The sequence below is a fragment of the Piliocolobus tephrosceles genome, chromosome 14 (genome assembly GCF_002776525.5).
Source record: "Piliocolobus tephrosceles isolate RC106 chromosome 14, ASM277652v3, whole genome shotgun sequence".
NCBI classification, from domain to species: Eukaryota; Metazoa; Chordata; class Mammalia; order Primates; family Cercopithecidae; genus Piliocolobus; species Piliocolobus tephrosceles.
In genome coordinates, this window is record NC_045447.1 from 46,632,598 (window position 1) to 46,645,724 (window position 13,127).

General features: G+C 54.5%; 1 protein-coding gene across 1 annotated transcript; it reads left to right on the forward strand.

Annotated features, from left to right (window-relative positions):
• Positions 1-5,528: 5,528 nt before the first annotated feature.
• On the forward strand, positions 5,529-12,409 carry AQP3 (aquaporin 3 (Gill blood group)). The gene is made up of 6 exons (XM_023203338.1): positions 5,529-5,867; positions 9,679-9,805; positions 10,113-10,250; positions 10,601-10,719; positions 11,062-11,279; positions 11,370-12,409. The coding sequence occupies exons 1-6, from the start codon at positions 5,760-5,762 to the stop codon at positions 11,536-11,538; spliced, it is 879 nt and encodes a 292-aa protein (XP_023059106.1). The 5' UTR covers positions 5,529-5,759; the 3' UTR covers positions 11,539-12,409.
• The last annotated feature ends 718 nt before the right edge of the window (positions 12,410-13,127 follow it).

A 13,127-nucleotide genomic window follows, 5' to 3' on the forward strand; every position in this document is an offset into this window, starting at 1 on the left:
GGGCCTCACCAAGCTCAATCTCTTCTCTGTGGAGCCATGCTTTCTTCCACCTTCGGCTCTAGGGGGCACCAACCACATTGACTACCATGGGAAAGCTGCTTCCGGGGTCGCACAATGGAGCAGTGGGCTTCTGCCCCCCACAGTCAGGCCAGCCTGGTGCTTCTGCACAGGCATCCTCAGATCCTGTCCCCTTTCTGTCCTAGGTGACCCAAGGAGGGCTGACAGGAATAAGGGGCCCACGGAAAGTACTGCATCCTTCCCCTTCCTCCAGTCAGAGTCCTCTCACATCCACTAAGAAGCAAGAAGATCTACCCATGTCTTTTCAGCTCCAACTCTAGCCACTCCAATGTGTATGTGTGTGTATATGTATGAACATGCGTGTACACATGAGGTATGGACATGAATGAGTTTGGTGGGAGTTCACGGAGTCATGGTCCTGAAGGTTGGGCCCTAATGGAGGGGGTGGGGAACAAGGGCATTGAGACCCAGCCCTTGTTCCACTAGCTAAGCCATGTGCCTTGGCATGTAGCTGCATTGACTGGAGGGGGTTGCAAAGATGCTCTATGGTGAGCTGTAGTCCAGGATTATAGATAGACACATACATGCATGCATACATGGGTGAGTACATGTAGCTGCATATGTGTAAATAAATGCTGCCCAACGTGAATAAGACAGACAAATCCACAGTTGTGTGTGTAACTAGCTACTTTCTGGTGCAGCCCACAAGAAAACCTATGTGAGTTGAATGCAGACAGATGTCTGTGCAGGTTGCTTTTTTGTTTGTTTGTTTGCGTTTTGAGACGGAGTCTGTCTCTGTTGCCCAGGCTGGAGTGCAGTGCTGCGATCTCTGCTCACTGCAACCTCTGCCTGCCGGGCTCAAGTGATTCTCCTGCCTCAGCCTCCCAAGTAGCTGGGATTACGGGTGCCTGCCACCACGCCTGCCTAATTTTTTGGGGGGAGGTAGGGGATAGAATTTCACTCTTGTTGCCCAGGCTGGAGTGCAATGGAATGATCTCGACTCACTGCATGCTCCACCTCCCGGGTTCAAGTGATTCTCCTGCCTCAGCCTCCTGAGTAGCTGGGACTACAGGCATGCACCACCACGCCTGGCTAATTTTGTATTTTTAGTAGAGATGGGATTTGTCCATGTTGGCCAGGCTGGTCTTGGACTCCTGACCTCAGGTGATCCATCTGCATTGGCCTCCCAAAGTGCTGGCATTACAGGAGCAAGTCACTGCACCCAGCCTAATTTTTGTATTTTTAGTGGAGACAGGGTTTTACCATGTTGGCCAGGCTGGTCTTGAACTCCTGACCTAAAATGATCTGCCTGGCTCGGCCTCCCAAAGTGCTGGGATTACAGGCATAAGCCATCATGCCCAGCTCTGTCGCCCAGGCCAGAGTGCAGTGGTGCGATCTCGGCTCACTGCAAGCTCCGCCTCCCGGATTCACGCTATTCTCTTGCCTCAGCTACAAGTGCCCGCCACTGCACCTGGCTAATTGTTTCTTTTGTATTTTTAGTAGAGATGGGGTTTCACCTTGTTAGCCAGGATGGTCTTGATCTCCTGACCTCGTGATCCTCCTGCCTCAGCCTCCCAAAGAGCTGGGATTATAGGCGTGAGCCACTGCGCCCGGGCTCCAGGTTGCTTTCATAAGGGAAGAGGAAAACAAATAAAAAATAGAAAAGTGTGTGTAGTGTCTGCTGGTGGAAGAGCTGCCCCTGTTTTTCTCCCCTGCTTTGGTTCCCAGGCTAGATTTGGATGCCAGCAGGCCTAGGATGGGATAGGATGAGGATGGGGTGTTGTGGGCTGGGGTTCCCCATTTTCTTTCAGTGTTGAGGAGTACCTTGCCAGTTTTGCCCTGTGCTGCCTTTGCAGCTTCACTTGAGTCAGGGATGGGCTGGATACATATTATAGGGTGGGAGGAAAAGGGGGCAACATGGCAGGGGTGCTCTACCACTCCCATAGCCTGTGATCTGGGCCCTGGCACCAGGAGTCTATGGTTCTGTCTTGAGTCACAGGCTGGCAGTGGGGCCAGCGGGCAGGTACTCAGTGATGGCTCCCTGATTCACCATGGGGCCTCCCAGCCTGTAGAGGCCTGGAGGGTGGGGTGCATCTTTCTGGGTCAAGGGTCATTAGAGTCCTCATGTGGGAGTTCTATATATGTGTGAGCCCATGGCGAGGCTCTCCTGTGAATGGGATCCCTGCACATGGGAGCAGAGCTCAGTGTCTATAGGCAAGTGTGTGACTGTGAACCACAGGGTGTGTGTGTGTGTGTGTGTGTGTGTGTGTGTGGTTGTGTGTGTGTACGTACAAGTGCCTGCATGTATGTGAATCTACTTTATGTGTATTGCTAAACCCATCTCTTTGGGCATGAACCACCTCTGGGACTGGGAGCCCTTATTTCTTTTCTTTTCTTTTCTTTTTTAACATGCCTATCTAGGCCAGGCACGGTGGCTCATGCCTATAATCCCAGCACTTTGGGAGGCCAAGACGGGTGGATCACCTGAGGTCAGGAGTTCGAGACCAGTCTGGTCAACATGGTGAAACCCTGTCTCTACTAAAAAAAAAAAAAAAGCTGGGCGCAGTGACTCACACCTGTAGTCACAGCACTTTGGGAGGCCGAGGCGGGTGGATCACAAGGTCAGGAGATCGAGACCACCCTGGCTAACACGGTGAGACCCGGTCTCCACTAAAAATACAAAAAATTAGCCGGGCGTGGTGGCGGGCTCCTGTAGTCCCAGCTACTCAGGAGGCTGAGGCAGGAGAACGGCGTGAACCCAGGAGGCGGAGCCTGCAGTGAGCTGAGATCGCGCCACTATACTCCAGCCTGGGTGACAGGGCGAGCCCGGCTCAAAAAAAAAAAAAAAAAAAATGGCCGGGCATGGTGGTTCATGCCTGTAATCCCAGCTACTCAGGAAGCTGAAGCAGGAGAATCGCTCGAACCCAGGTGGAGCAAACTCGGCTCACTGCAACCTCTGTCTCCTGGGTTCAAGTGATCCTCCTGTCTCAGCCTCCTGAGTAGCTGGGATTACAGGCATGTGGCAGAGGTGGTTCATGCCCAAAGAGATGGGTTTAGCAATACTCATAATCCTACAATCCTAGCGCTCTGGGAGGCCAAGGTGGACAAATTGCTTGAGCTCAGGAGTTCCAGACTAGCCTGGCCAACATGGCGAAACCCCTTCTCTACAAAAAATACAAAAATTGGCCAGGCATGGTGATGCATGCCTGTAGTTCCAGCTATTTGAGAAGCTGAGGTAGGAGGATTGCTTGATCCCATGAGGTAGAGGCTGGAGTGAGTCATCATCCATGCTTTTAAGAGCTTGTTTAGCTTCTTCTGCTACCTCTCTTGACAACCTGTCCACTTGAAGGGTCCATGCCTGTCTGTCCTGAAATGTCAATGGTCCTGTCGCCTAACACAGTTTGACTGTAGGTTCCAATGGCCCCTGGGGCTTTCTTGCTGCTGATCACCTTTCTGATCAAGGATGACAGGGCTAACCCTTCTCTCTTTTGGCCCCCCTAGGAGAAGAACCTCTGCACTAGCCCTGCTCACTTCTCATTGGACCGTGGGAGCCCTTATTTATTTTTTTCTTTCTTTTCTTTTTTTTTTTTTTGAGATGGAGTTTGGCTCTTGTTGCCCAGGCTGGAGTGCAATGGCACGATCTCAGGTCATTGCAACCTCCACCTTCTGGGTTTAAGTGATTCTCCTGCCTCAGCCTCCCAAGCAGCTGAGATTACAGGCACCCGCCATAACACCCGGCTAATTTTTGGTATTTTTAGTAGAGATGGGGTTTCATCATGTTTGTCAGTCTGGTCTTGAACTCCTGACCTCAGGTGATCCGCCCACCTCGGCCTCCCAAAGTGCTGGGGTTATAGGTGTGAGCCACCACGCCCAGCCGGGGGCCCTTATTTCTCATATTCATCCCTCAAGGGACAAGTCCTCAGGGTAATTAGCCCACCTGGATTAAGTCCCTCTGGAAAATGATTTCTTTGATCTCCTCTGGCAATGCTGCCATAGAAGCTTGGCATAAGGGCATGTTGTTTGCTCCCAGGCTACCAGATGTTTCCTTGTTATTAAAAGCAGCATAGAGGGTAAGGTTGCACTTTGGGAGGCTGAGGTGACAGGATCACTTAAAGCCAGGAGTCTGAGACTAACCTGAGCAATACAGCAAGACCTTGTTTTTACAACAGATTTTAAAAAATTAGCTAAGTGTCATGGTGGCACATAGTCCCTATAGTCCCATCCATTCTGGAGGCTGAGGTGGGAGGATCGCTTGAGTCCAGGAGTTCGAGGCTACAGTGAGCTGTGATTGCACCACAGCCTGGGTGATGGAGCAAGCCCCTACTCTTTAAAGAAAGAAAGAGAGAGAGAGAGAGAGCAAGGTTGTCCCATGATCCCCATCAGATGAGGCTGACTCCCCCACAATTAAGTTTGCTTAAAGAGACAGACTTGCTGCCTGCAGTGGCTCATGCCTGTAATCCCAGCACTTTGGGAGGCTGAGGTGGGTGGATAACTTGTGGTTAGGAGTTCGCAACCAGCCTGGTCAACACGGTGAAACCCTGTCTCCACTAAAAAAACAAAAATTAACTGGGCATAGTGGCATGCGCCTGTAATCCCAGTTACTCGGGAGGTTGAGGCAGAAGAGTCATTTGAACCTGGGAGGTGGAGGTTGCAGTGAGCCCAGATCACACCATTGCACTCCACCTAGGCAACGGAGTGTCTCCATCCAAAAAAAAAAAAAAAGAGAGAGACGAGAGAGACAGACTCTTTCTTGGCTGGGGTAAGTCAGATGGGAGAGGAGAGGGTTAAAAACAGCTGGGACTCAGCTTGCTGGCAAACATGTGGCATGTGGCATGTCGGGACAACTGCAGCTCAGCCTCTGAAGCCATGTGAGCAATGCACGCAGGTACACGTGTGACAAGCTCAAGTCACCTAGCCATATTCAACAGGCATGTGCACAGCCACGAGGAATGCCCAGCCATACAATTAGGCACACAGGACATCCACCATGTGTAGACACAGCTGTGGACGTAGCTGGCCAGGACATGCGACACATGACGTGCTCACAGCACAAGGATAAGGGCCCATGAACTCAGCACGACTGTCTGTGTGCCCACCTGGGTCTGGACTGCTGCCCTCCTGACACAAGCTGTCCCCTTGAAGGGTGTGTGCCTATCTGTCCTGACAGAAGAGACAGTGTTTCTTCTCACTTGGGGCTCGCAGCCTCCTCCCTCCTGAATTAAGAACCTGTTGGGTCCAGTCATCCTGGAGAGATGAGGCCAGTTTCTTTGACAGGTCTCCTTCCGCCCCCAAGGAAGTGGGGTGATCACAGGGCCCAGGTGGTCTCTATGACAGCTGCATCCTCCCCAGCCATGGCCCTGAACCCTGCCTATACTCCCACCACTGGCTCTCAGATCTGCCTAAGCCTCTCAGCCCCCATGACGCCCCCTCCCCTAAGTGCCCTCTGAAGGCCACCCCTCCCTCAAAGCTCCTCACACTCCATGCCCGCCCCGCTACGCCACCTTCCTCTCCAGCTCCGCCCACCCGGCGTCCGCACCAGCCTCCCCGCCGAGGTGGGGCGGGGGTGAGGGGGCGCCCACTCCTCCACGCTCCGGGACTGCAGGGCGGGGCTGCAGGGCGGGCGGGGCCCGTGTCTCCTGCGCTCCTATAAAGGGAGCCACCAGCGCTGGAGGCCGCTGCTCGCTGCGCCCGCCGCCTCCCGCCACCCCTGCCCGCCCGACAGCGCCGCCGCCTGCCCCGCCATGGGTCGACAGAAGGAGCTGATGTCCCGCTGCGGGGAGATGCTCCACATCCGCTACCGGCTGCTCCGCCAGGCGCTGGCCGAATGCCTGGGGACCCTCATCCTCGTGGTGAGTGGAGGGAGCCGGGAAAACCTTTCTCTCTCCAGCCCTTGCACTCCCCAAACGCTCACTTCTCCGAAGGGGCTGTGTTTTCCAAGGTGGACTGGACGCACCTCCCCAGCTCTGACCCCCACGCTTAACCCTGGCGGATCAAGCTGACTTCCAAAGTCCTCTTCCCCACAGTTCTAACCCCATCTCTGACAGCTCCGACTCGCCAGAATGACAGCTGTTACTCCCCAGTGACAGTGCCGATCGTTTACCTCCCACAAGTGACTCAGCCCACAGGCTGGGGGAAGCGGTCACCCTTGCAGTCTGGGACCGCCAGCCACTTCCCCTGCCTCCCACAGCCCTCCAGTTTCCCAGAATCCCAGCCCCCAGAGGCAGGGGAAGGAGCGGAGGCAAATGAGCCATGATTAGGTTATTTGGGTCGTGGGTGTCTGGCCTCTAATGAATAATTAAGCCTCAAAAAGTCCAAAAGTTGCAGTGAGTGAGGACAGTTTGCACGAGTAGGGGCAGAGGGCACAGGCCACATGGGCTGCAAACAGCCAAGTGGGAAGGGAGGCAGATTCTGACGGTAGGAGGGTGGGAGGAAGCTAGGCCCAAACACAGAGGACACCTGTCTAAAGTTGCTCCCCTGGTGCCAAGCGACTCCCAGGCCCTATCTGTTATCCAGACAGATGCTGTCAGCGTCTCAGCAGAAGAGGACAAGCATTCTGGTTATTCCCTGGTCTCTTGGTTACTCCGTGGGTTCTCTGAATTCGGTATTTCGCTGTCTGGGTTACTCCTCAGTCCTAGTCAGTTTCACCCTGGTTTTGTTCTGGGTGACTCTGTTTGCACTTCTTAGGTCTGGCAGACCCACCAGTAATGGTCCTATTTCCTGTCCCAGTCTCTGTCTGATTTTCAGCCGCTCATGTGGTTACACCTGTTTTCCTCTGGGTTCAGTTGCTACATTGCAGTGGGTGGGTTACTCTGTTCCTGCCCCAGCCCTAGGTAGTACAGACCAGCTGGCCCACTGTGGACTAGGAGGCTTAACTAAGGGGTACGGATCCCCAAATGGTAGAGGAGCAGGATCTATGGGCAGAGGAGGGCTGACCCACTTCTGGCTTCCAAGAATAGGAAGTGGGGAAGCCACAGGGGGTATTTTATCCACAGCCTCCCATAAGATTAGTGGTCCTATCAGCCAGCCCTGGCCCCTCTCTTGTGTGCCAAGAAGGCAATAGGAGGTGGCTTTTACCACCCTTCTGCCTCGGAGCCCCCACTCCTATCTGAGTCCTGAGTCCAGCCACCTATTTTAGAGCAGCCAGGCCAGGGGAGGACGATGTCTTCTATTTTCCTGGAGGGGCCTCCTCATTCCCTCCCAAGTCTCAGTTCACTCTCTCACAAAGGAGCCGTTAGTCCTCCCACTGAGCCCCAGGATCATCAGACTTATCCCAGACCACAAAAGAAGGGTGTTAAATTTGTGGGGGAAGGCTTGCGGGCTCAGATGGATGTGAGGTATTGGATATCAGTGAGAAGCAGAACTTCAAGGACTGCATGAACTGGAGGGTCAGGCCTGGGGGTCCCTGTGTAGTGGATGAATGCCTGCCTGCATACCTGTGTGTTGGGAGCCTAGGCCTGCAGTGGCAGAATCAGGGTTGGCTTTGGGGTGAGGAAAGCCCCTTTCTTTGAGATACCTGGTGCTAGGGCAGGGGGCGGTGCTGGCTGAGAACTCAGGGCAGGGGGTGGGGGAGGAAGAGGAAGACTAGCCCCAAGGTGGTGGAACTGGCTCTGACAGCTCCTCCCTCCAAGGCCTCCTGGGATGGAGCCAGGTCTGAGCCTTTGGCAGGCAAGGAGCTGCGGCCAGGGCCTCCCAAGCACGGGCAGGGCACCTCAGAACCTCACGTGCCTGTCTCCCACTACCCCTCCTCACACATACACCTGCAATCTCTGATCTCTGTTCTCACCTGCCTGCACACCTTTGCCCCATGTCATTGCCGCTGGCTTCTCCATTATCTCTTGGTCTTTCTGGGATGATAATCAAAATGCTTAACCATCCGGAACAACAGGCACTGACCCATCAGAATAAACAGGTGCCGTAGCACAGGTCCTGGAAACTGCCTGCTCTGTGAGCATAAAACGTTTAGTTATGGGCAGGGGGAGAGGAGACCAGGGGAAGGCATTTGAGCAGCCTTGAGGGACACTCAGGGGGCTCAGGGCAACAATTCTTTACACCTGCTGTGGAAATATTTTCAGGCTTGAACAAGGGGAATAGACATAGAACGTTCTTTTTAAGAGACAGGATCTCACTATGTTGCCCAGGCTGGTCTCAAACTCCTGGGTTCAAGATCCTCCCATCTGCCGGGCGCGGTGGCTCAAGCCTGTAATCCCAGCACTTTGGGAGGCTGAGACGGGCGGATCACGAGGTCAGGAGATCGAGACCATCCTGGCTAACGTGGTGAAACCCCGTCTCTACTAAAAAATACAAAATCTAGCCGAGCGTGGTGGCGGGCGCCTGTAGTCCCAGCTACTCGGGAGGTGGAGGCAGGAGAATGGCATAAACCCGGGAGGCGGAGCTTGCAGTGAGCTGAGATCCGGCCACTGCACTCCAGCCTGGGCGGCAGAGCCAGACTCCATCTCAAAAAACAAAAAAAAAAAAAAAGATCCTCCCATCTCAGCCTCCAAAGTGCTGGGATTACAGGTGTGAGCCACCACAGCTGGCTCCAGTATGTTCTATATTTGTAGAACACCAGGGGTCTTAGTCTTTTTTAGTTCCCCCATTTTTGGCAGAAAGTTTAGAACTGATCTCCCCATTTCTACTGCCCTGGGTCCCGGGCTGGGGATAGTAAGAGGAGCCACTCAGATCCCTGTCTGTAGGACCTCCAAATCTGAGTGGGGAATCCGGACCCCTGAGAGCAGAGAGGCCATGGGTGGAGAGAGGAGGCATTGGGACAGGGACAGGTAAAGGAAGGGGGACCTGGTGAGGGCTGGGCTCTGACATCCTGGACTCAGGAGAAGTGGATTCAATCTCACTTCTGGTCTCCTCCCTATTTATTTGTGTCCCCTATTGCCAACACTACCACCACCACATGAGCTCTTCTTTTCTTTTTAACTCTTTTTTTTTTTTTTTTTTGAGATGGAGTCCCACTCTGTCGCCCAGGCTGGAGTGCAGTGGCACAATCTCGGCTCACTGCAACCTCTGCCTCCCATGTTCAAGTGATTCTCCTGCCTCAGCCGCCTGAGTAGCTGGGATTACAGGCGGCCACCACCACGCCCAGCTAATTTTTGTATTTTTAGTAGAGATGGGGTTTCGCTATGTTGGCCAGGCTGGTTGGTCTGAAACTCCTGACCTCAGGTGATCCACCTGCCTCGAACTACCAAAATGCTGGGATTATAGGTGTGAGCCACTGCACCTGGCCCACATGAGCTTTACTTTGGGGCAGCCGGGGGATGAGTGAGAGGCTTCCCACCTTTACAGTCCAGGCCTGAAGGGCTGTGGAGAAACTTGTGCTAAGGTGAAAGCTGTTCCCCTAAACCTACTGCTGAAATTCGAGGAAAATCAGTGAAGATGGTTCAGTCATCTTCTAGGATCCCAGTCACAGACCCTGCTTCCAGTGCTTTCCCTAGGGCCCTCTTATATTAGGGTTGGGCCAGTGGGGGTGGGAAGGCATGGGTCCTTTTCCTGGAGGGTGCAATTGCAGCAGAAGGGGTTTGGGTTGGGCTCCAGGAAGGGCCTCTACTCCTCCCAGTGGTGGCGGGTGGGCAGGTTGCTGGCTTCACCCCTTCCTTCTGGAGTGAGAGAGGTGGCAGGTCCTCACCGCCCCTGCCTTGTTCTTCCTGACAGATGTTTGGCTGTGGCTCCGTGGCCCAGGTTGTGCTCAGCCGGGGCACCCATGGCGGTTTCCTCACCATCAACCTGGCCTTTGGCTTTGCTGTCACTCTGGGCATCCTCATCGCTGGCCAGGTCTCTGGTAAGGCCTTAACCCTGCCCCCAGCCCTTGACCCTCAATAGCATTCCCACTAGGTGTCCTGGCATTCCTAAGGGCAGGTCATGGCTGTGGCCTCTGCTTTGGCCCCCTGGGAAAGAAGGGTGGAGAAGACACTTGACACTTAGAACCTTCGACTCTCACCTTGGAATCAGAGATTATCAGCTGGCCTGCTCCATAGACCAACTGCCATCCTGTGCAAGAAACCCCTATCTGCACCTCTTCTCAGGGGACCCTAGCCTCCCAACTGTGGCAGGCTGCAGCTAATAGGTCCCATGTCCCCTCTGCCCAGGGGCCCACCTGAACCCTGCCGTGACCTTTGCCATGTGCTTCCTGGCTCGTGAGCCCTGGATCAAGCTGCCCATCTATACCCTGGCACAGACGCTGGGAGCCTTCTTGGGTGCTGGAATCGTTTTTGGGCTGTATTATGGTAAGCATTCCCCACCCTGTCCTCCTCCACTACCCCCCTCCCTCTGTTCAGGACCAGCTGGCACCAGGCCTTTTGATGACAGACGGCTAGGGCCTGCCCAGGCCCTGGGCTCATGACTCACTCATTCACGCACAGGGCCAAGGTGGGGGGCACGAGGGGAAAGAAACAAGTTGGGCAACAACAGAGTCTCAGGCCCTCCACCCCACCCCATGTCATCCCCTCTGCCTGGTGCAATACAGCAGTATTGCTACTTACCCATAACCAGTGGGAGGGTGGGGAGGGCACACCTGAGAGGGAAGGCTGGGCTCAGGCCTCTCCCCCAGCTCACTCTGGGTCTAATCTGTCACCAGATGCAATCTGGCACTTTGCCGACAACCAGCTTTTTGTTTCGGGCCCCAATGGCACAGCTGGCATCTTTGCTACCTACCCCTCTGGACACTTGGATATGATCAATGGCTTCTTTGACCAGGTATGGGCTGGGGACATGTGAGGGGAACTCAGGGAGGGGACCGAGTTACCTTGGTAGCTCATGGGCTGGCTCAGGGACAGGACTCCTTGACTGTAGCAGGATTTCTCAAATCTGTAGGGTAACCCGCATCAGAACATGGTGGCAGGTACTTATAAAACATGCGGCTCTCCAGCGGGTTCTTGTGCATGCAGACATTCTAGCACCATTGCTTTCAGGAGGAAAGCATGGGCAGGCACTGACAGGAGTCTAGGAGCTAGAGGGAAGGTAGGGGACAGAAGGAGGGATCAGAGAAAGGGAGAAAGGGAGGGAGCTGCTGCTCACCCTGTTCTCCCCACTCCCCAGTTCATAGGCACAGCCTCCCTCATCGTGTGTGTGCTGGCCATTGTTGACCCCTACAACAACCCTGTCCCCCGAGGCCTGGAGGCCTTCACCGTGGGCCTGGTGGTCCTGGTCATCGGCACCTCCATGGGCTTCAACTCCGGCTATGCCGTCAACCCTGCCCGGGACTTTGGACCCCGCCTTTTTACAGCCCTCGCGGGCTGGGGCTCTGAAGTCTTCACGTGAGTACAGTCCCCACCCAGCTCACCCCAGCCTGCCTCTCCTCTGCCCCGCCCCCCACGTCCCTGACCGTGAGTGTCTGTTCTCCCCAGGACCGGCCAGCATTGGTGGTGGGTGCCCATCGTGTCCCCACTCCTGGGCTCCATTGCGGGTGTCTTCGTGTACCAGCTGATGATCGGCTGCCACCTGGAGCAGCCTCCACCCTCCACCGAGCAAGAGAATGTGAAGCTGGCCCATGTGAAGCACAAGGAGCAGATCTGAGTGGGCAGCGGCCATCTCCCCACTCCACGGCGCTGGCCTTGAGCATCCACTGACTGTCCAAGGGCCACTCCCAAGAAGCTCCCTTCAGGATCTACCCTTCCAGGCTAAGGAGCTCCTTATCCACCCTCACCCCACGAGACAGCCCCTTCAGGAGTTCACTGGACCTTGCCCAAATAGCACCTTAGGCCACTGCCCCTAAGCTGGGGTGGAACTGGAATTTGGGTGAATACATCCTTTTGTCTCCCACGGGAAGAGAATGGGCAGCAGGTATGTGTGTGTGTGCGTGTGTGTGCATGTGTGTGTATGTGTGTGTGTGTGTGGTTTCCCAGATATTCAGGGCAAGGGACCAGTCGGAAGGGATTCTGGCTGTTGGGGGAGCCCAGAGACGGGGGAAGGCAGCCTGTCCATCAGTGCATGAGGAGAGGAAAGTGCCAGGGTGTGTGTTTCAGGGGCTCCACGTGGAGGAGCTGCAGATAGATGTGTTTCTGTGTATGTGTGTGTCTGCCTTTTTTTCTAAGTGGGGGCTTCTACGGGCTTTTGGGAGGTAGGATGGATGTGGGAAGGGCTGGGAGGAGGCAGCCACAGCTCAGGTTTGGAGCTCTGGATGTACATACATAAGTAGGAGCAGTGGGACGTGTTTCTGTCATAACACAGGCATGAAGGGTGGGGTGAAGTCCAGGTCATAAGTTTCATGTTTGCTTTTGTTTTGTTTTGTTTTGAATGTATGTAGCAGATGTTACAGTCTTAGGGATCGGGGTTGGGAGACCCCACTCTAGAAAGGGTCGTTGCTCCTTTAATCCTCCACTCAACAATGTACTCTTTTATCTTTTATATTAAAATAAATAAATAAAATGTGTGCCTAAAACCTCCAGTTGTGCAAATCTCTTTCTGCTTGCTCTGCTGCTTTTCTGGGGCCAGTTAAGGAGCTTCGGCATGCCCACAGTGAGCCAGGGTGCCCGGCTGAGTGTCTGATGTGGTCAGGTTGCCCTGGGGGTCATACAGAGAGGTTAGAGAGCCTCTTCGCCAAGCCTCTCAGTCTGAACTCAGTGGTCCCAAACTTTCCCCCAAGCTTCCTCCTCATGGGTACCCCGGCATAATGAATGGAATCTTCTTCCCAATCCCTGTACCCACACATCACCCCGGAAAAGGCTCGAGCCCCATGCAGGGAAGATCTTGCTGCAGAGCTGCCCAAAAGGGAGAACCGCTGCCCAGGAGGTGGCGAGTTCCCTGTTGCTGGAGGAGACCCATCAGACTGGAACCTGTATTGTCCTCCACAACCTGCAGCTGTTCAGGCTCCATAACCTCCACCCAGACCTTGGCCACAGCCCCCCTGGCAGCATCCCTGCCTCCAGGCCTGCCCCAGTCAGTCTACAAAGCAACCAGAGGGATCTCTTCAAAACCCCTGCTGAAAGTGCCCATCTGGAGACCGCCCACAACCCTCCATCTGGCATTCAGAACCTCCGGGACCCAACTCCCGACCCTACTCCTCCCACACGGCTCCATCTGCCTCAGCCTACTTTGTGTTTCTACATTTTTGTCTTCAGACTTTGCTCTAAAGCCCCAACTCACATCTTTACTCATTAATGATC